A 24,546-nucleotide genomic window follows, 5' to 3' on the forward strand; every position below is an offset into this window, starting at 1 on the left:
GGCTTATTTGAAAATAATGAAAATCACGAGTGTTGGTGATTAAATTATCTTTCATTTATATATATATATATATATATATATATATATATATATATATATATATATTGAATAGAAACTTCAGGGAGATTAAAAAAGTTTTACATAGAAACAGAGAAAGAAAGATTAATTATCAAATGAATCATAAAATCCACTGTGCTATTTTCCCTGTTGGAGCCCCCAGGCTTATAGCATCCTGCTTTTCCAACTAAGCTTGTAGCTTGGCAAGTAATAATAATAATAATAATAATAATAATAATAATAATAATAATAATAATAATAATAATAATAATAATATCTCGGTATGAGACCCTCCTTCAAACAAGTAGAGTTGAATATTATTGCTGCATCGACAGAATTCAATTTCTTGTCCAATTTCTCAATTTTAAAGACAATTCTCTTTTCTGGGTTGCTACATTCAGCTAGCAAGTCGGCAAAGTTCTTCAGGTAGGTGAAAAATATAGTTCAGGTTAAGACTCGATGTATTTAACACAAGTACAAGTAATACTCGAAAAATATGAAGGACAAAGTCAGGAATAGAACTGCTTGCTCCGTCTTCAGGCGAGAAGTGAGGCTGTGGCTGTTGTTGTTGTTGGGGTATTAAAGCCAACACTTGTTGTTGGCACGGGCCTTTCCCTTGGTTGGCCCGTAGAGGAAGGCTGTGGCTAGATCAGGGGCCTTATATATCCCGGCGCTGGTTCGTAGAAAAGGTCCTCGAATTTTGATTGGCCGAGCGGAGGTTATAGGCTCGGGTGGCTGAGGTACGACGAGCTCGGCTTGGTCTCCCAGGCTGAGAGGTGGGAAAGGATCCTGAATTCTGATTGGTCAGGACGCACGCCGAGACAGCCAAAAAGTCAGGCAAGCTCCTCTCTTGCTCAGCAGATTGGGATTCCGGACCTTGCTCGCCGCCAAAATCAGCGCTCGGCCGGATATATATCCCGGCGCTGGTTCGTAGAAAGGGGCCTCGAATTTTGATTGGCCGAGCGGAGGTTATAGGCTCGGGTGGCTGAGGAACGACGAGCTCGGCTTGGTCTCCCAGGCTGAGAGGTGGGAAATGATCCTGAATTCTGATTGGTCAGGACGCCCGTCGAGACAGCCAAAAAGTCAGGCAAGCTCCTCTCTCGCTCTGCAGATTGGGATTTTGGACATTGCTCGCCGCCAAAATCAGCGCTCGATTAATACCCAAATTAATCGAGCAGACATCGTCGCTAATATCAAGATTATCGGCAGCGCCCCGGACAGCAGGCGCTTACGAATATTGGAAGCCCTATTCATCCAGAATGAGATACCAGCATTGAATACAACTCGTGTCGTCGCATCAACGCTAGGAATCAAGAACAGGACCCCCAGAATGATGACAACCCCAATCCTGACACTCCTACAAATGAAGAAATCGTCCGGCCGAGCGCTGATTTTGGCGGCGAGCAAGGTCTGGAATCCCAATCTGCTGAGCGAGAGAGGAGCTTGCCTGACTTTTTGGCTGTCTCGGCGCGTGTCCTGACCAATCAGAATTCAGGATCCCTTTCCACCTCTCAGCCTGGGAGACCAAGCCGAGCTCGTCGTACCTCAGCCACCCGAGCCTGTAACCTCCGCTCAGCCAATCAAAATTCGAGGCCCCTTTCTACGAACCAGCGCCGGGATATATAAGGCCCCTGATCTAGCCAGCCTCACTTCTCGCCTGAAGACGGAGCAAGCAGTTCCAAAACGCGTCGCGATCTACTCCTGACTTTGTCCTTCATATTTTTCGAGTATTACTTGTACTTGTGTTAAATACATCGAGTCTTAACTGAACTGTATTTTTCACCTACCTGATGAACTTCGCCGACTTGCTAGCTGAATGTAGAAACCCAGAAAAGAGAATTGTCCGTAAAATTGAGAAATTGGATAAGAAATTGAATTCTGCCGATGCAGTAATAATATTCAATAATAATAATAATAATAATAATAATGATAATATATGTATATAAAATCATACATATTCATTATATATATATATATATATATATATATATATATATATATATGTGTGTGTGTATATATATGTATGTATACTGTATATATAATATATATATATATATATATATATATATATATATATATATATATCTATATATATATATATATACATATGTATATGTATATATATATATATAATATATATATATACATATATATACATATACATATATATAGTGTTTATATATATACATATATATACATATACATATACATATACATATAGTGTTTATATATATAAACATATATATATATATATATATATATATATATATATATATATCTTCATATATATATATACATATATATATATATATATATATATATATATATATATATATATATATATATAGGCCTACATATATATATATATATATATATATATATATATATACATATATATATATATATATATATATATATATATATATATATATATATATATATCTTAATCATCAGCCGTTGCTACTAGTCCACTACATGACAAAGGCCTTAGACATATCCTTCTACTTACATCTCCTTATGGTCTTTTATACTCAGTCTATACCCGCAAATTTTCTTAGCTCATCAATCCATCACCACCACTTCCTTCAGCTCCTTCGTTTGCAATACCAAGGAACCAATTCCGTTATTCTTAATGTACATTTATTATCTGTCAATCTCATGGACATTTCTTTTTATTACATGTTAGAATATCATGTATTTTAGTTTACTCTTTCTCTGTCTCTTAAGGTTAATCTCATTATCATTCTTTCCACAGATTGATTGATTGATTTGAGGTTTTCTGGCATCCTAAAATGATGACACCGAACATCATTCTGTCCATAGCTCTCCGAATTGTACCTATTATGTTCTAAGGCTTTAGCAGGAATCTTAGTTTCTGATGCATATTAATATTGGTAGGACCATCAGATTAAATACTTTTCTTTTTAGAGAAAGTGGCATTTTAATTTTCATAATCTCATTTTGTTTACCAGCTCTCCGAGTTGTACCTATTACGTTCCAAGGCTTTAGTAAGGATCGAAGTTTCTGATGCATAAGTTAATCTAGTCGGGACCAACTGATTAAATATTGTTCTTTTTAGAGAAAGTGGCATTTTACATTTCATAATTTCATTTTGTTTACCAAAAGCTCTCAATCTCTTCCTTTAATTTTGATCTATGTCCTGAGGAAACACTTGCTGTGTGTCCTAAGTACAGTACATATACTCATTAACAATCACTAGGAGTTCGTCATAATCTTTATTTGTTCCTGCATTTCCATTAAACATTACCTTCGTTCTACTTATATTCATTTTCAGACCTACATTTCTGCTTTCACTATTCAAATATTCTATCACCTTTTGCAATTCCTCCCATGATTCACCAAATAGAAATATTTCACCGACAAATCTTAAGTTGTTAAGGTATTCCTCATTAATGTTAATTCCTAGTCTAAATTCTTAAAAATTTCTAATCATGCTGTGATTAATTTAGGAGATGGGGTCTCCTGTCTAACTCCTTCTCAATCAGAATTTTCTCACTATATTCATGTAGTTTTGAGATTGCTGTACTATCCATACAGATATCTTCGAGCATTCTCATATAACATCCATCTATTTCTTGCTTTTGAAGGACTTTCATTACTGCTGAAGTTTCGACAAAATAAAGACCTTCCTCATAGTCTATAAATGACATACATGGTGGTTTGTCATACTCTTGATTTTTCCATTAGTTCGACTGATTAAAGTCTAGATGTCATTCCATTCAGTCTAATATGATCTTTGTAAGTATTTTATATATTACAGAGAGTAAACTTACTGGGTGTTTATTTTTTTTCAAGTCTTTTGTATCTCCCATTCTGTGTAAAGCTCAGTGAGTTTTACTACAATGAAAACTCCATCTATTATTAAATCAAATGTCAGTGCCATAGCCTCTGTACCATGGTCTTCCACTGTCTTGGGTTAGAGTTCTCTTGCTTGAGGGTACACTCGGGCAAACTATCCTATCTTATTTCTCTTCCTCTTGTTTTTTAGAAGTTTTTATAGTTTATATACGAGATATTTATTTTAATGTCATTACTTTTCCTAAAATATTCTAATTTCCTCTTTTCCTTTCCTCACTGGGCTATTTTCCCTGTTGGAGCCTCTGGGCTTATAGCATCCTGCTTTTCTAACTAGGTTTGTAGCTTAGCAAGTAATAATAATAATAATAATAATAATAATAATAATAATAATAATAATAATAATAATAATAATAATAATAATAATACAGTAATAATAAATATTAGGTCATATTCTTCTTTTTGCCTCTTTTCCTTCCTTTTAATGCTTTCTTTACTTCTCCTACTGTTACTTATGGTACCAGCTCAGGTGTTTATTTCTAATGGCAAAGTTATTTCTTACTTCACTATTGTATAGCATTTGCATAAAAATCCTCTGGAATTTTTGTTGGTATTTCCATTTTCATCCTTTAAAGCAAACATCTGTTGGCGTCCTGTTCCAAGTGTTCTTTTCATTAACCTTATGCTTCTTCCCGTCTTTAGTATTTCCACAATTTTGGTCTGATTATTTACCAATGTCTTGGTTTTTAGCTTTTTATTGTTTTGAATAGTTCTGCTTATTCTGTTTTATCTCTCTCGGATTTTGTTCTCATTTCCAATCTTTTCTTTATTAGTTTTTTTGGTCTTTTCTGAGTTTTCCTTGAGCTTGTTTAGGAACTTTTTCACCCATCTCTTGTGCTGATTAAAAAAAAAAATTGTGAAACTACTACTATTGATTTATTTTTTACTTGATTCTACTTCATCATATAGCTGAGTACATATTTTGTATTGGTGAACTTGACTCATCGGATTATTCTCTTATTTAAGGAGTACTTACTTTCTTTCTTAAAATTAGTTTTTCTTTTTCTTTTCTTAGATACAGACTAATTTTACTTTGACGTCAAGTTTGAGGATGAGGAATTCGACGATAGCGACTTCGACAATGACTACTTCAACAACTTCAACTTCAATGAACTTAAAAACGACAACTTTGAAGACAACGATGACTTTGACTTCGACCATTCTATGGTGATAAGTTTTATTAAACAATGTTACATCGTTAACTAAATTAACTTTTTCAGATAGAATAATATAATTTCAGGTTTTTTCTCCATATCCATTTTCTAAGTTCCTTTTTTATGAAAAATAAAAAAAAAGTGTTCATGATTTTTAGATTGTTTCTTTCAGCAAACTCTACAAGCAAGTCTCCTCTGCCATTACATGTGTCTACTCCAAATTTGCCTACACCTAATTCTCCTCTCATCTTCAGACTTACTTTAGGATTGAAATCACACAAAACATATTTAAATCAAGTCATATGTTTTCTTCAAAGATATCTCCAGATCTTCATAAAAAAAATATACTCTTTCCTCTGTATGGGATGTTCTAGGTGCATACGTTTGAATGATCTTTAAGTTTATACTTACTTACTTTGACAATCAATAATGCCATTCTATCACTAATACTATAAAATCTCTCTCTCTCTCTCTCTCTTTCTCTCTTTTCTAGGAGAAGGACACTTCAAAATCAAACCATTGTTCTCTTAGTCTTTGGCAGTGCCATAACCTCTGTACTATGGTCTTCCCCGGTCTTGGGTTAGAGATCTCTTGCTTCGGCAAACTATTCTATCTTATTTTTTTTTATTGTTATTTTCAAGTGTTTATAGTTTATATGTGAAAGGTTTATTTTAATGTTGTTATTGCTATTAAACTTACTTCCTCATTTCCTTTCCTCACTGGGCTATTTTCCTGGTTGGAGCCCTTGAGCTTATAGCATCCTGCTTTTCAAACTAGGGTTGTAGCTTAGCAAGTAATAATAATAATAATAATAATAATAATAATAATAATAATAATATATATACACTGTATATATATTTATATATATATATATATATATATATATATATATATATATATATATATATATATATATACTGTATATATATATATATATATGTATATATATATATATATATATATATATATATATATATATATATATATATATATATATATAAGACCAATCTAAAGTAGAAGATATTCTAACAACATGTAAGAAAAAGAAATGGACGAGGGCAGGGCATATAAATGAGAATGACACATAATCGATGGACATCCCAAATAATGATATGGGTTCTAGAGATTGCAAAAGAAGCAGGGAAAGGAAGAGAAAACAATGGATTGATGAACCATGAAAATTTGCAGGCAGAGAATGGCATAGAAAGACCAAAAACAGAAGCGATTGAAAGGATAACACCGAGCCCTTTGGCTCTGCAGTGAAATAGTTATGGCTGCTGATGATGATGATGATGATGATGATACACACACACATTTATATGTATATATATATACATATATATATATATATATATATATATATATATATATATATATATATATATATATATACAGTATATATATATATATATATATATATATATATATATATATATATATATATATATATATATATATATAAATATATACCGGGCCACTTCCCCCAATTTTCGCGGGTAACCGACATCAAACAAATGAAACAGAAAAGGGGACCTCTCCTCTCTATGTTCATCCCAGCCTGACAAGGGACTCAAACGAGTTCGGCTGGTACTGCTAAGGGTTCCACAGCCCACCCTCCCCCGTTATCAACAACAGATGAAGCTCCATAATGCTGTATCCCCTACTGCTGCTACCTCTGCGGTCATCCAAGGCACCGGAGGAAGCAGCAGGGCCTACCAGAACTGCGTCACAATCGCTCGCCATTCATTCCTATTTCTAGCACGCTCTCTTGCCTCTCTCACATCTATCCTCCTATCACCCAGAGCTTCCTTCACTCCATCCATCCACCCAAACCTTGGCCTTCCTCTTGTACTTCTCCCATCAACTCTTGCATTCATCCCCTTCTTTAGCAGACAGCCCTTTTCCATTCTCTCAACATGGCCAAACCACCTCAACACATTCATATCCACTCTAGCTGCTAACTCATTTCTTACACCCGTTCTCACCCTCACTACTTCGTTCCTAACCCTATCTACTCGAGATACACCAACCATACTACTTAGACATTTCATCTCAAACACATTCAATTTCTGTCTCTCCGTCACTTTCCTTCCCCACAACTCCGATCCATACATCACAGTTGGTACAAACACTTTCTCATACAGAACTCTCTTTACATTCATGCCCAACCCTTTATTTTTTACTACTCCCTTAACTGCCCCCGACACTTTGCAACCTTCATTCACTCTCTGACGTACATCTGCTTCCACTCCACCATTTGCTGCAACAACAGACCTCAAGTACATGAACTGATCCACCTCCTCAAGTAACTCTCCATTCAACATGACATTCAACCTCGCACCACCCGACCTTCTCATACATCTCATAACCTTACTCTTACCCACATTAACTCTCAACTTCCTCCTCTTCACACACCCTTCCAAATTCTGTCACTAATTGGCCAAGCTTCTCTTCTGTGTCTGCAACCAGTACAGTATCATCCACAAACAACAACTGATTTACCTCCCATGCATGGTCATTCTCGTCTACCAGTTTCAATCCTTGTCCAAACACTTGAGCATTCACCTCTCTCACCACTCCATCAACATACAAGTTAAACAACCACGGCGACATCACACATCCCTGTCTCAGCCCCACTCTCACCGGAAACCAATAGCTCACTTCATTTCCTATCCTAACACATGCTTTACTACCTTTGTAGAAACTTTTCACTGCTTGCAACAACCTTCCACCAACTCCATATAACCTCATCACATTCCACATTGCTTCCCTATTAACTCTTTCATACGATTTCTCCAGATCCATAAACCCAACATGTACCTCCTTACCTTTTGCTAAATATTTCTCGCATATCTGCCTAACTGTAAAAATCTGATTCATACAACCCCTACCACTTCTAAAACCACCCTGTACTTCTAAGATTGCATTCTCTGTTTTATCCTTAATCCTTTTAATCAGTACTTTACCATACACTTTTCCCACCACACTCAACAAACTAATACCCCTTGAATTACAACACTCATGCACATCTCCCTTCCCCTTATATAGTGGTACATACATGCACAAACCCAATCTACTCGTACCATTGACAACACAAAACACATATTAAACAATCTCACCAACCATTCAAGTACAGTCACACCCCCTTCCTTCAACATCTCAGCTCTCACACTATCCATACCAGATGCTTTTCCTACTCTCGTTTCATCTAGTGCTCTCCTCACTTCCTCTTGTAATCTCTCTCATTCTCATCTCTCATCACCGGCACCTCAACACCTGCAACAGCAATTATATCTGCCTCCCAATTATCCTCAGTATTCAGTAAAGTTTCTATAAAATATTCTGCCCATCTTTTCCTTGCCTCCTCTCCTTTTAACAACCTTCCATTTCCATCTTACACTGTCTCTTCAATTCTTGAACCAGTCTTCCTTACTCTCTTCACTTCTTTCCAAAACTTCTTATTCTCTTCATATGAATGACCCAATCCCTGACCCCACCTCAGGTCAGCTGCCCTCTTTGCCTCACTTAGCTGGTGCTTTACTTACACATTTTTCTCTCTTTATCTTTCATATTTCTCTACACTATTACTCTGCAGCCACTCTTCAAAAGCCCTCTTTTTCTCTTCCACTTTTACCTTCACTCCTTCATTCCACCATTCACTGCCCTTCCTCATGCAGCCTCCAACAAACTTCTTGCCACTTACATCACTTGCAATCCCAACACAAATTTTCTTTGACTAACTTCCACTCCTTTAAATTACCCGTTTCTCTTACTTTCACTTCGTCATATTCCATTTTCAACCTTTCTTGATATTTACTTTATACCCCTGGTTTTATTAAATCTTCAACCCTCACTAGCTCCCTATTACATTCACCTACTCTATTCCCTCACTCTTTTGCTACAACTAATTTTCCTTCCACCAAAAAATGATCAGACATACCGTTAGCCATATCCCTAAACACGTGCACGTCTTTCAATTTTCCAAACATTCTTTTAGTTATCAACACATAATCCATTAACGCCCTTTCTACCACTCTTCCATTTGCCACTCTTACCCATGTATACTTGTTTTTATCTTTCTTTTTGAAAAAGCTAGAACTTATCACCATCTCTTGTTCAACACACATATCTACCAGTCTCTCACCACTCTCATTTCCACCTGGTACGCCATACTTCCCAATGACACCTTCTACCTCTCCAGCGCCCACTCAAGCATTTAAGTCACCTATGACAACTACATAATTCCTTCTACACACCTAATTAATTCAATCCAGAACTCATTCCGCTCTTCTTCACTTTTCTCACAACCTGGCCCATACGCACTGACAAAAGCCCAACATTCCCTACCCAACCTAACCCTTACCCACATTAACCTAGATATCTCCTTCCATCCCACTACTTTACCTGTCATCCATTCACTCAGAAATAAAGCCACACCTTCTCTTGCTCTTCCCCTTTCAATCCCAGACACTCAACCAGACATTTCACCAAACATCATTTCACCCTTTCCTTTCATCTTTGTCTCACACAAGGCCAATACATCCATCCTTCTATTTCTATACATACTTCCAATCTCACATCTTTTACTCTCTATCGTACTACATCCACGCACATTCAAACACCCCAAAACTAGAGTGTGGGGAGCAGTCACTCTCCCCCCGGCTCCACTTCTTTGATGTCTTACAGGATTATAATACAGGAGAGGGGGTTCCCAGCCCCCTCGTCCCGTCCCTTTTAGTAGCCTCTTACAACACGCAGGGATACGTTGGCGCTATTCTAATAGTTATCATCTACAATATCATCTACCTGTAAAAAGTAATTGTTGGAATGGATCTATGAATTTAGGTTATATAGCCTGGCGTTTAGGCCTGTGAGGGGCGAAGTAAATGGGAGCGAGGCCCGCGACGTCACCCCTGATCACTTGCCACAACAAACTATAAATATATTGTCATACCTACAAATTATGTTTTGAGTCATAGATGAGTGCATAAATAGAAATTTCCACAAGGCTACCTGTTTCAAACACATTTGCAAAGAACATTCATCATCAACAGATCAAATCCTAAAAAACATTAAGGTCTTTCCTTTCCCATGCATCTCTCCCTCCAGCTATTTAGTATTCTTTGTATCCTTCCTTCCTCTTTCATCCGAATACTTCTGAACTCCCTGCTCTTCTTCTAATATTATCTCATCATAACGTCACTATTCACACTAACTATTAAACCACAGGAAACAATTCCTTCTGTTCTTTCCAATTCATATGAACATTCGTTGCCGTCTTCCTATTGTCTAGTCAACTTCATCATATCATGATGACATGTTCACTCCTGTTTCTCCAATTACACAACACTTCTCAAACTCTTTCCAAAAATTCTTGTGAGATCTTTTCAAACATCAAACTTTCTACAATAATTCATGTCAAATTTTGTCATCCAGCAGATTTTAACACAAACCTAATATTCGACCTTGGAGTTCTTGCCGAAATATTTTCTTAAAACTATTACACATCCTTGAAGACAGACCCAATCTCACAACAATCCAAAGACTTTTCTCAATAACTTGTCTTCTAGAGCATACTGTACTATACATCCTAATCACTCCACACTGCCTCCCTATCAATGATTTTTACGTTTAAACCAAGTATAAGTATGATAGATACAGCCTTTTCACTTTACTTTCAAACCTTTTATATAAATTTAATTATTGATAAACATAGCAGACACTTGTATACAACCTTTCCTCTTCCGAATTCACTTACCAATGCTTCTATAACTCATTTTATTCCTGTAACCCCTCCCTTCAGAGCTATGTAAAAGAAGACTTAACATAAATACCTCTCTTAACTGGAGAAAACTAAAGTATTCCTTGTCACTTTCAATTCAATACACTCCAGGTGTCTATTCCAGCTTCTATTAGTTCATATATGTATCAATACCCTCTACCAAGGGATAGAATAATCAGAAGCAGCAAAAGAACCATCATGTCCCTGAAAAATAGATGAATCCAGGAAAATTAAGGAAATTCATATGTTAGTTTCATAAACATTTTCATTGGCCTTTTCTTTATGCTTCTAGCCATAAGTTCTCTCTACTCACTTCTGTCTAGTGTACTTTCTGTTTGTACGCTTAAGTGACCTAAGTCTTTTTATACCAAAGTCTTACTAGTGCAACATTTACATCTACTACTGAACTACTTCCTTCTCTACTACTTTCCTACAGAAGTTTCACAATCTTGGGCCAAAAATCCAAACCATTCAATCTTGGAGTTCTGAATCTATGTCTCACCAACTGGACACCACATCTCTCCACCACTTCCTCATTTGTACTACAATCTTCCCAATGCACTCTGGCCATGAAACTTTGCCTTCCAGCTACACCTGTTTGAAACCCACTCTGATTTCTTCGTCATTGACCATGTCTGATGCATAGTGTAGTACAGGCATCATGCATTCATCAAATTACTGTTTTCTCTACTATGATATTTCTATTCACCAGTACAGTAGTGAAACATTTACTTTTCACTTCATCCTTGCATTTATAACTACCTATTTTAGGAAAAGCCCTTCTACTACAATACAAAATCACAATTCATTCTCTTTACTATTTGGTCACTTATACATTTCAAGGAAACACTATCTCGCATACTGTGTTTACTTACTAATCCAGAGCATTGCATATAACAAGTACTATTACATCCAGTACACAGTCCTGCAATCTTCCACAGATTCAACATGGCCACTTTCCTAACATAATTTTTTCCTTTACTTTCATTCCTGTTACAATGACGCTGTTAATTACTGTTCATTTACATTGAAATAATTCAGTACCTTTATAACTGGTTGCTGAAACACTGCTGCATCATAGAATAAATTGTGGTCTACATTCTAGTGGGGAGTAATGTCGTACAAGCAGCTCTTTCAGTATATAAAATACAATACAGTACCTGTAATACAAAAGTATTCATTTATATGTAATCCCTATCTCCTTTCTCCACATAAATGTTTACGAATGTTTATAAACATATTGAAATAGCAAATAAAATAACTAATTTCATGAGAAATGTGAACACAACGTTTTCTAAAATCAAATCTCTACCTAACATCAAAATACAGACGTGGACCATTTGGTACCCCATAACAAATGAAAAAAAAAAACTTTACAGTATATACTATACAGCAATCTTAGAAATGTATACATACTTTACCATAAAAACGAAAAAGGATGAATTTCTGCAGTATAAATAAAATAGCCGTCTAACTTATCATAGCCTTACGAATCTGGCCTTCAGATAAATAGAAAATTTCTTGGGTAACAAAAACACCAGAGCTTAGCATATGTACACAAATAAACTGCACTTTACACATATTGTTCAATTTAGGAGACTTATCCCCAAAATCAAACGTGAAAAGGGAGTCCAGAAAAATCTACTATTACTGTATAGTAAAGCTAATAGGCAAAAAGTCTAACAAGTAAGGTCTTTTAACCTTATAACTTACTGTATTCTTGATGTAATGGTAAGGTACAGGTCTATTTTAACCTACTAGTAATAATAATAATAATAATAATAATAATAATAACAATAATAATAATAATAATAATAATAATGAGTAAAATTGTACAAATGTATCTACTGTACACCTATAATAAAGATAAGTTACCACACTACATTCTGATCGTAAAAACTCTAACTGAACCTAAAGAATATCCAAAAAGTGAACATGAACTAGCATAGTTTAAGAAATGATAAGGATAAGGTTGTGGGAATCTTCAACACACAACAGCTGTCACCATCAATAAACCTATGCAGACTATAACGATTCAGCAACATTAAGTCCCCCAAACACAGACATCAAGAATAAACATACAGAGTAATTAGGAGAACAGTAGTTCACAAAAAGTTACCTTTATAAAAAGAAATTTTATTATACTATTTACAGCATACAGTCGTAAACAAATCTTTAGTACACGGAAATGATGAAACTTCACGAAGACTCGTATTCATACTACACTATTTCATCTTCCAAAGTTCCTAAAAAGAGCTGGTTCCTTCTGCGTTGTGTTTGTACTAAGTCTTCTTCATCTGATCGAATATTAGTCGGTGGAATGAGGGCAGCCGCCACATATCTTTTTTCGTCGTTCAAGAAATTGAAGGTTGTACAGGCCGCATCTGTTGGCAATACCTAAGGAAAAGAAATAAAGATGATCAAATATAAAGTATAGAGTAAATTCTATCATCAAATGCAGATTAAATATTTGAAATGTTGTTATAATAAAGAGATAAACACTTGCTACTTTAACAGTTTTACAAAATGAGCAGTTTGTCCCCTTCCAGTAATAATCTTTAATAATTTGCAGTGGCATAATGGTCAAGGATGGAAGGGATGGTCAAGGATGGAAGGGATGATGATGGGACAAAGGATGGGTCAATGGATGAGAAAATTATGAAGGTTATGATGATCTTGTATAAGAGGATATTGCAAGATGAAAAACTAGAATAAGGGGAAAGCCATCAGAGGTTGTGACACTGGCTGTGACAAAGTGCTAAAATCAGAAGCAATACTGAGAAGAGGAAGTCTAACTAGCCCCATAGGAATGAACAGGGGTAGTTTTGAAAATCTTAAGGGTAGATATAGCATTGAAGGAAATCATGAAGGAGCAGTTTTAGAGCCGTTTTAGAATTTTACCAAGGATTAAAGTTACTGAACACAAGGCTTTACAAGTTTTCAGAAAAAATTATAATGCACAGGAGTGAAGAAGCTGAAACACAAATTGATGTTAACAAGATGAAAACTATGAACAGAATAAAAAATAGGATAGTGAAGTGAAGTGATATCAAGATACCGTTACTCAAAACAACAGATTGCTATGAGCTAATTCAATAGTGAGAGATAGAAAGATTAAAAGAGAGTCAGTTAAAAAGACAAAATTAAGGAAACTGAAAATGAAAACATCTAAAAGAGCTATCAAGAAAAAGGGTCAGTTAAACTGGTACCTGGAAACCACTGAGATAAAAGGAACATAAAAGGTTGCAGCAGAAGTAAGTGTGAGAAAAGTCAAGGAAGGGTTTTAGAGAAAGAGAGGCTGTGTTAGAATCAGGAAATTCTTAGTGTAAGTGAAGAGAAGTAGCAGTTCATCAAAATACAGCAGAGGATATGTAGAAAAGAGGACATAATGTATACGTTCAATATACAGGGCAGAAAGAAGAGAAGTTACAAAACAGAAGAGAATAGAGATGTATGGTATACAGGAAAGATAGTAGAAAGGTTAAAATCAGGTGACAATAACTGGAAGAATGCGATGAAAAAATTGAAAATTAACAAAAGCAAAACAAAGTTAAAGGTGACTGGAAGGCAAGCATAGGAAAGAGTACAGTTAAGAAGGTGGTCATTTGGTTGTGAGAAAAGTGTGGAAGTAAACTCTATAATTTGAACCAAATGGTACAGATGATGGTATCACAAGAGGCGCTCTGGATTACAAAATCTACAAGGAGTTAAGAGACCTAAGATGCCCGAAATGTATAACATTAACAAATGGGGAAAATAGAAGAGTTGCCAACCTTGTGATATGTAGTTATGCCTTAGAAGTAGAGCAATTTGGTTAGTTGGATAAGTAACTGAATCTTAAGTTAGCCTTGGATGAGTAGTAAGAAAGAATGTGGTGGCAGTATTGATGAAATGCAGAGAGATTGCCAGACTAGTGGTAAATAAAAATGTCCTGTTAGTATAGTGAAGTAAAGACTTATGATGGTTATATAAGGCCTGTGCTATTCTAAGCAACATAAACAATAGCACTAACCCCAAGAAAGAAACGGATTTTGAGCGAAGCGAAAAATCTATTTTTGGGTAAGATGGCCATGTCGTCCTGATGGAAGTTCCTTAAAGGCAGCTTCCTAGGGTATATTACAACTACGGCGATATTCCAAGAGAATTTACCTTAAGGTACCCAGAATTCTAACTCCTGGAGCGAGTATCCCTAAAAAGACCTTAGGGATATCGTAAATATCAGCGGACGTATTCTTGACACGCCACATAGCAATCTATACCCCGAATAGAGTTAACACTTCGTAGGGGTCAAATGGCAAGAAAACGAAAACGATAAGAAAGGGGGGGAGCCGTTCGTAAGGCATCTCTCCTCCCCGTTTCGTAAGCGTGCCCTGCGCCGCTCGCGGCGCCATCTGTATTCCTTGTAGCGTTACACGAGGTGCTACAGATACTGTATGTAGGGAGGGGTCCTACAGCCCTTTTCTTTTCTTTTTTTTTTTTGAAAAGGGACAGGGCGGGTCCATCAGGACGACATGGCCATCTTATCCAAAAATAGATTTTTCGCTTCGCTCAAAATCCGTTTTTTGGGCTCAAGCCATGTCGTCCTGATGGAAGTATACCAGAGCATTACTGTATCTGTGGATTCTCAATACGTGCCGTACTCCTCAGGAATGTTTCTTAGTCAACTCGACTGAAAGACCTAAGATGTTACCGTTATACATCTTTTCACTAATCATAAGCCATGAAAGCGCTTCCTGCCCCCTACAGGGAGGAGTCCTACTAGACTCTAGAAACGAACGAAGAGTACATATACCTATGTATGAATCACTCGCAAGCCAATACAATATAGTGGTCTCACTCTATATGAAGTAAAGCATAGTCCTTACGGAACTACAGCATCCAAGGGAAAAACCCCGACCAGCACCCTGGTCGAAGTAGAAATAGACAAAAAGGTTATATCTGCGTAGGATTAAACTTGCTGCCGCCACCGTCCTCAGAGAAGGGTGGAGCCCTTTATGCTAAGGAAAGTATAAACCAGTGCAATAAGGCTTGCATTAAGGAACAGGCTATTATAGATATCCCCGATTAATATACATAGGCTGAATGCTCAATAATTAAAATGAAATCAATATAGGTGAAGGAGACGCAAGGTTCCCGAGAACAAGTTTATTGATTAACAATAAATAGACATGGTTACCACAATTATATACATATGATAGGTGGATGACCAACAATTTACACAAGTACTGTAGTGCATGGATGTATGGTTATCTGAAAGAAAACAATCAGGTCACTTGTCACATATCAAGGTATCAAAGTTAAACGTCCATGTTACTATCCACTGACATTAGCGTCAGAAACGCTCGGCACACCTGTCTGTACTTGTGCTACAATCACCATAACGCTGGAACAGTCATTGTGGGCTCCCAGAGCCTTCACTACTAGTTATAGCAACGCATATAACTATACACTCACCCAAGAATCAAAGTCCCAATTAAATCCACTGTTCCTCGCAGAGTTAAACAACAGGGTTAACGACGCAACCAACTGCTACCACAGACCTCTTTAGCTGCTCCACTTGCTTAGCATAGTGGTGAAAGAATACCCTGGAAGACTTCCAGCCAGTGTATGAACGAAGGTGTTCAAAATCCATAAAGTTAAAGAAGTTTAAGGATGAAGCAACTTTCCTCGGATCATGACCTGCGGGTGAACTGTCAGGATCCGCTCTGCGAATAAAATATGTAATTTTCGCCCTAAGTTGATTTAAAGATAAATTCGAGCCCGATGTTTCTCCTCTGAATAGTTGGCCCCCATGGAAGTCTGAAGTTCTACGAAGATAGACCTTTAGGCATTCTACGGGACATAGAGATGCATCTTCTTTCAGAGGGCAGATTCACCAGGGACCCCACCTGTTGGTGGGCAACTCGTTCTTAGCGAGAAACGTAGGGTCCGGAAACAGGTTCAGTTCTCCCCCATCCAGGAACTGAACCCGGCCCTCCTCTCTCGAGAGGGCTACAATCTCACTAACTCTGGCCCCAGAAGCTAGGGCAAAAAGGAAGATCACTTTTTGAGTCAGGTCCTTCAGTGCACACTCCTCATTATCCAGTAATGAGGCAAAATGAAGGACTTTGTCTAAAGACCATGAAATAGGCTTTGGAGGAGCTGAAGGTCTAAGCCTAGCACAGGCCTTCGGGATCTTGTTAAAAATCTCGTTAGCGAGGTCTACCTGGAAGGCATACAGAATGGGTCTTGTCAGAGCTGACTTACATGTAGAAATCGTGTTAGCCGCCAGCCCCTGTCCGTGGAGGTGGATGAAGAAGGATAGGCAGAACTCCGTAGAGATCTCGTGCGGATTCTTGTCTTTGACAAAGGCTACCCATTTCTTCCATGCTGATTCGTACTGCCTTCTAGTAGACTTGCACTTATATTCTTCCAGGAAGTCGATGCTATCTTTCGAGATTCCGAACCGTTTCTTCACCGCTAGGGAGAGAAAATCATGAGCTGCAGGGTCCGGGTTTTCTGTAATGAAGCGTAGACAGTCGACTTCTGGACTTGCTGGGACAGAACTGGGTCCGGGAGTGGTAGAAACTCTAGTCGTAGTTCCAGAGCTAGAGGGAACCATACACTGTTCGGCCACTTGTGGGCCACTATCGCTGCTACTCCCTTGAAGGATCTCAGTTTGTTGAGGACCCTCAACATCAGATTGTGAGGGGGAAACAGGTAGATCCTGGACCATCTGTTCCAATCGAGGGACATCGCATCTACTGCTTCCGCCAAGGGGTCCTCGTACGGGGACACATATCTCGGCAGCTTCTTGTTGTCCTTCGTCGCGAAGAGGTCTATCTGCAGTTCTGGGACTTGACTCGAGATGAAGGAGAATGATCCTGCGTCTAGGGACCATTCCGACTCTATCGGTGTAACCCTGGATAGAGCGTCCGCGGTCACATTCCGGACTCCTTGAAGGTGAACTGCTGACAGGTGCCACTTCTTCTTCTGCGCCAGTCGGAATATAGCTAACATTACCTGGTTGAGAGGTGGAGATCTCGATCCCCGCCGATTCAGACATTTCACTACCACCTCGCTGTCCAGTACCAACCTTACATGGATCGAGTGACGTGGGGATACTTTCTTCAGGGTAAGAAGCACTGCCATAGCTTCTAGAAAGTTTATGTGAAAAGTCCCAAATAGCTTGGACCAGGTCCCTTGCACTTTTTTCCGATGGGAGTGACCTCCCCACCCTACCTTTGAGGCGTCTGTGTGGATTGTCACTGACGGGGGGGGTGGCTGAAGAGGTACTGACCTCTTTAGACGACTGGCTTGAGACCACGGTCTGAGAAGAGAAAGTAGCCGAAGTGGGACCGGTCTCTTCAAGTCCCTTCGCTCTCTTAATGCAAAGGTTCTCCAAACTCCCGCTGCATCTTTTAGCTGTGCTCTTAGCACTGGGTCTGTTACTGATGCGAACTGAAGAGAGCCCAAAACCCTCTCTTGTTCGCGTCTTGATATCCTCTCGGAACCTAGAAGTCTCTTGACAGACCCCGCTATTTCCTTCCTTTTCGACATTGGAATGGAAAAACGGTGTGACACTAGATCCCAGTGAATTCCCAACCACTGGAACCTCTGAGCTGGAGAAAGACGAGACTTCTTTCTGTTGATCATGAAACCTAGATATTCCAGGAACTGAATCACCTGTAGGGAAGCTTGCAAGCATTCCGCTCTGGATGCTGCCCACACCAACCAATCGTCCAGGTAGGCTACTACCTGGAACCCTTTTAGGCGTAACTGTTTGAGCGCTGCGCTCGCAAGCTTCGTAAAGATCCTTGGAGCTATGTTTAGCCCGAAAGGCATCGCTCTGAAAGCATAAAGTTTTTGTTGTAGCTTGAATCCTAGGTAGGGGGAGAGACGGCGACTTATTGGAACGTGCCAATAGGCGTCTGACAAATCGATGGAGACGGTATATGCCCTCTTGGGCAGTAAGGCCCTTATGTGTTGTAATGTTAACATCTTGAACTTGTGGTTCATTATGAACTTGTTGAGTGGTGACAAGTCCAGAATGACTCTGAGTTTCCCCGAGTCTTTCTTGGGAACACAAAACAGCCTCCCTTGGAACCTGATGGACTTTACCCTCCGGATCACCTTTTTCTCCAACAGTTCTTGAATGTACTCCTCCAAAACGGGGGTGGAGTGTTGGAAAAATTGAGGGCACAGGGGCGGAGTACTGTACCAACTCCAACCCAGTCCATTTTTGAGCAGGCTGTGGGCCCAGGGATCGAAGGTCCAGCGATCCCGGAAATACTGTAGTCTCCCTCCTACCGGCGACACTTCACTTTGACTGCCCTGCAGTCTTGCCTCCCTGGCCGCGACCACCTCTGAATCCTCTTCCCCTAGAGGGGCGTCTCGCCGAACCTCTGGCTGCACCTCTGGGCTTTGCTCGAAACGTGGTCGATTGCCCTTCGAACACTGGATTGAATGCCGGGGATGCTGATGACACGGCTTGGGGTACCCATTGGAAGGTGGTCGGGGTCTGGGCTACCAGTTGTGGTACCGGAGGCAAAGCTGGCTGCTGCTGCTGCTGTCGTTGTGGTCTGAAAGGCTTGGCTGGACGGGAAGAAAACCTCGATTTCTTCGCCTTTCCTTTCGGCTGAGGGCCCTCATCAGGGGAAGACTTCCTCTTAAGGGACAGGCCCCACTTAAGGAGAAGATTTCGGTTCTCAGTGGCTGCCTTGTCCACCACCTCCTTGATCACCTCATTGGGAAAGAGATCTTTACCCCAGATGCTAGATGAGATGAGTCTCTTGGGTTCATGCCTCACTGTGGCCGAGGCGAACACAAACTCCCTGCAGGCCCTCCTCGCTTTGACAAAGCAATAGAGGTCCTTAGTCACCGTGGCCAGATGGATCTTGGCCATTACCATGAACATCTCAGGCATCTTGGGGTCGCTAGCCATTGTCTCCATGTTTGTCTGGAGAGACATCGAGGCTGCCAGACGCTCCTTTGTATCCAATTCCCTCCGTAGGAGGAATTCCGACAACTTGGGAAGGTTTTCGCCGAACTGTTGACCTGCGATATTGGCGTCCAACTTCCCAACCGAGAAGGTGAGGTGTACCTCCTTCCAGTCCTTGTTATCCAACGCCAAGGCCAAAGACAATGGCTTGCATTCCTCCAGAGATGGACATGGTTTGCCAGCTTCAACCGCCTTCAAAACGGCCGTGAACCCTTTCTGCAGAAAGGGAAAGGCCCTAGCCGGGGAGGATACGAAGGAGGGGTGCTTCTTACTCAAAGCAGCAACTTTAGAGTTTGAGAACCCCCTCTCCTTCAACGCAGATGTTAAGGCAGCTTGAGCCTTGGAGTGATCCAGGATGATCACCTCCTTCGGTTCCGTCTCCTCCTTCGAGGCCGGCTCCTTCTTCAGACGGACATAACAGTCCGGGTAGGCCCCTCTGCTGGGCCAGAATTCCACCTCCTCAAGGAGAACTGAACCCAGTTTCTCCGACATGACGATCTTCCCGACCGTCATCGGCATGTGCTCGGAATATCTCCACGGGTTGGCATCCGAGCACAGAGGAAGGTCCTTCACGTTGAGCTTCTTTGGAGGTCCACGTGATGCTGTGATCTTCTGCATCTGGAGCTCCATTGCAGCAGCCTTCTGATTATTCTCCCTCTGCATCTGTTGTATCATACCAACGATGGAAGAGAGAGCCTGTCCCAGCTCTGCTGGAAGAGCGGACGAAGTAGAGGGGATAGGTTCAGGGGCCTGAACCGGAACGTCTGAAGGTACGGAAACCTCTTCCTCCACGGCAATCGGATCTTGATCCTCCTCCTCAGCCTCTGCGAGGAGGTCCTGTTCCGCACGGTCGGACAAGTCAGACATCTTGTCATCCAGCTGGATGTCCTGCATGGCATCCGCAACATCCTCCTCCACTGGGATCTGGACGAGAGGGATCTCCGGCCGAGGCTGGGGAACAACAGCGTCAGTAGAAGCCTTGGGAGAAAGGTATGCCCTCATCTTCTCATTAGGAAGATAAGGTCCAGTGGTGTTCTTCTGGAAACCCCTTACCCATAAACGGAGCTTCTCCCTCGCTGCATCCCTTGACTCCGCCGACCTAGGGGATTCAAAAGCCTCTGATAGCAGGTTAGTACACACTGCACATACCTGCGGATCCCAGTAGCGATGATCATCCTTGGAGGCTGCGCAAGCCGCGTGCCTCCTACACGAGACATGTCCGCAAAGGTTCTTGCTGCGGACATTGCAGAAAACGCTATCACATTTCGGATGCTCCTCCTGTAAAAGAAGAAAATTTCCATGAATATCAAGTGAATTTCAATTCACATGTATATATGAGCATTCACAAAGAATAAGGGAAAGACACCTACTTGTGAAACCCACACAATCACCTGTAGAAGCCCACCAGCCATAAAATCACGTAGTTAGTCTTTGCTAGAATAACCAGAGATCATATTTCCCGAGGGAAATTAGGTGTAGCTCACACCTAAGGTAAGATTTTACCATTCTGGCTAGAGATGAAAAGAATTCTCTTTTTATCCTTGTAAGGCGACACCAAGTGATTGCACAAGGCAACACAAGTAAGTTAGAAAAAACAGTGTTGTAACCTACTATATCATGGTCTCCCTTGGTAGAATACACCACCCAGGAAAGAACTGATACAGTACATGAGGGTGGTGTGCCGGCCGGCTCTTGCCGGTCAGTACCCCCCCCCCCCCTTTTTTTTTTTTTTTTTTTTTTTTTCAAAGGTAGGTCTCAAGTATACAACTTCAGATCACCCCTATTGGGGAGAACTCCAGTTCCCATGCCTGAACCGGCCGGCAGTGGTTGCCGGTCCGTAGCCACCCGGGTAGCACCGTGTAGCCGGCCATCACTCTTAGTGGCCGGCTAACCGAGCAATGTAGAAGGCCGGCCGGCAGCGGTAAGCAAACCCTGCCGGCTGGCATCCACACCAGGTAGCGCTCGGCTACCGGCCGCCACTCATAGCGGCCGGCAGATGAGCAAAGAGACCGGCCGGCAAAGGCATATAACCACCGCCGACCGACAGCAAGAGAACTAAAGAACACCCCCTACCGACGGCCGGCCCCTAGGCCGGCAGACGGCAAGGACAACACACAAGAAGACAACAGAATGAGTGCCGGGCTAAGAGGCTATGAACCTCTGCGCCCGGCACCCGAAAGAGTGCCGAGAGGAAGGGGAGACACTAAGTCAGGCTTCCTAACCACTGCTTACTGAATCTACAGACGGCAGCGGTTGAGGGACCAAGAAAGGACCGGGCAGCACTCAAGAGATAGGGTCTCTGCCGGTCGGCACACTCTGCCGGCCGACAGGGGACCACGTCAGTTCCCCATCCTAACCTAGGCTAGGTACGGATGTGAGACGACTGACACAAAGGAAACGGAAAAATAGAAGGGAAGGACAGAGGGTCCTGTCCAACCTTGCCTTGGTTAAGGATCATTCCCAACTAAGAAAGCTCATCTCAGCCAGAGAAATCCAGGGAGGGAGGCCGGCACTACTGGCTGCCTCCCTAAAACCAAGGCAAGGAAGGAATTGCTATTCCGGAAAGGGAACATATCCCGAACCCGGAACAGCAAAGAGGACAAGTCTGAGGGGTCACCGAGCGAAGGGATCAACTACAGAAACCCTCCAAGGTGATCCAAGGAGGATAAACCTCCTATGCCCGTGTCAGGCAGCAAGGGAGACTCTGCCCCACGCTAGACCAACACGGACTCAGACTAATACACTGCTGTACTGTCCCCCTCTGAACCAATTCAGTTGGAGCAGGAAGGTACAGTACTCCTCCAGCATAGTTATATTTGAAAATTAATTCAAATAAACCCACTAGAGTTAAGCCTAAGGCTTAAACAGAGGGAAAGGGTTTGCCCCTTCCCCGAAGAGAAGGGAGCAAACGGGGAAACAGATAATATTATAATGACCTAAGACAACCTAGCCTAGGCACTAAGAGAATCGATTACCTAAATCACCGAAACTCACTCCAATACTATCTTGGAAAATACTCGAAAAAGGGCTTATATGTATAACGTTGCCTAACGCTTTAAGCAATATAAAATCACACTTGGAAGACTAATTATCATGCAGGAAGTACAAAGGCCAACAACTAGACTACGAAGACTAGTGTTGGTCAGCCTAGGCAAATCTTTCGCCAGGCGCACTACTATCGCATCATAACAGAATTCCTAATTAAGCTAAGCAGCTAATTATTAAAGCGCAGGGGGCTGGGAACGTCGCTCTTGCTAACAAATAAATCCTATTCTAGCGAGCGACAGCGTCCATGACGCCTCCAGCAGGCAACAGCTCTTGTATCAAAGATAACTCTTTTAATTACTTTAATTTTAAACAAGAGCCTACATTTATACATAAAAGAAATAGTACTCAACTTATCCGAAGCAGAAGAAGTAGGAGAAAGCATAATACGAGAGTAAATCCAAGATTTTGGTAGAAACACAGGGAAAAACACCGAGTTGTATAGCTACGCAAAAAGGAATGCAGATGGCGCCGCGAGCGGCGCAGGGCACGCTTACGAAACGGGGAGGAGAGATGCCTTACGAACGGCTCCCCCCCTTTCTTATCGTTTTCGTTTTCTTGCCATTTGACCCCTACGAAGTGTTAACTCTATTCGGGGTATAGATTGCTATGTGGCGTGTCAAGAATACGTCCGCTGATATTTACGATATCCCTAAGGTCTTTTTAGGGATACTCGCTCCAGGAGTTAGAATTCTGGGTACCTTAAGGTAAATTCTCTTGGAATATCGCCGTAGTTGTAATATACCCTAGGAAGCTGCCTTTAAGGAACTTCCATCAGGACGACATGGCTTGAGCCCAAAAGAGAGATTTAGAGAATGTACAACTTTAGAATGTTAAAAATCCTGGCTGTAGTATGGTGGGTAGATCATTCCACAAGTGAAGAATTAGTAGAGATGTGGCACCAAGAAGCTAGGAAGAAACTTTGAAAGCAAAGATTGAAATCATTTCTTCATGTAACGAGAAGGGATGAAGAACAGTTAGCAAGAAAAATAAAACAAAAGAACAGTAGGTATGGAAGTAACAGTCCAGAGACCTCTATGAGGACCCAGAAAATCATGGAAAGAGATGATATAGGATAACTAAGTCACGCAGGGAATTCACGAAGACCGAGCTCAGGACATAAAAGAATGGAGATACCTCATTAACTATCTTATAATGTAAAGGAAAGAGTCGATGTGAAGACTATTATGATGATGATGAGGATGAAAAGCAAGAAAACCTTTGATATACCACAAACCAGACTACTGTATATCCAGTTTAACTTGATCTAATATCTTCTAATTCTTGCTAAGAAATCCACATTAATCTTTACATTGTTTCAAAATAAATGACAATGATGCCTCATAAAGCAGTTTTGAAGATCTGCTCCATCTTTGTTTTATTCAAAAACTGAAATGAGTCCCATTTCTGAAACTGTATTTCAAATTGCACTACAATAAGCTACTATATTATCATGGAATCCATAAAAATGGAGTGCTACTTTATGGTAATCATATCAATATTATCACTATTAATTAATTATTTCAAAGCAAGCTTTAGCAAATATAATACCTATATGATATGGAAAGAGCACAATTAAGAAGAGAGCAGGAGTAATACAGTACAAAACTGTATTAAAAGAAGTTCACCACCACATAATCAGAACCTGACTC

The 24,546-nt window shown here is 40.3% G+C and overlaps 2 protein-coding genes across 4 annotated transcripts in view; both read right to left on the reverse strand.

The window, feature by feature from the left end:
- The window catches only part of LOC137657623 (uncharacterized), a 134,574-nt gene extending 122,545 nt beyond the window's left edge, over positions 1 to 12,029 (reverse strand). The window contains exons 1-2 of the mRNA XM_068391997.1: positions 11,914 to 12,029; positions 10,922 to 11,073 (exon numbers count right to left, since the gene is read on the reverse strand). The gene's annotated coding sequence lies outside the window, so the exon portion shown is untranslated. The remainder of the gene's footprint in view (positions 1 to 10,921; positions 11,074 to 11,913) is intronic.
- Positions 12,030 to 12,988: 959 nt separating this feature from the next.
- Positions 12,989 to 24,546, reverse strand: part of LOC137657622 (NADH dehydrogenase [ubiquinone] 1 alpha subcomplex assembly factor 3) — a 346,628-nt gene continuing 335,070 nt past the window's right edge. For all 3 annotated transcript variants that reach the window (XM_068391993.1, XM_068391995.1, XM_068391994.1), the window contains exon 6: positions 12,989 to 13,266. In XM_068391993.1, coding sequence (XP_068248094.1) covers positions 13,090 to 13,266 — 177 coding nt within the window. In that variant the 3' untranslated portion in view covers positions 12,989 to 13,089. The remainder of the gene's footprint in view (positions 13,267 to 24,546) is intronic.

Source organism: Palaemon carinicauda, chromosome 18 (genome assembly GCF_036898095.1).
Source record: "Palaemon carinicauda isolate YSFRI2023 chromosome 18, ASM3689809v2, whole genome shotgun sequence".
Classification (NCBI taxonomy): domain Eukaryota; kingdom Metazoa; phylum Arthropoda; class Malacostraca; order Decapoda; family Palaemonidae; genus Palaemon; species Palaemon carinicauda.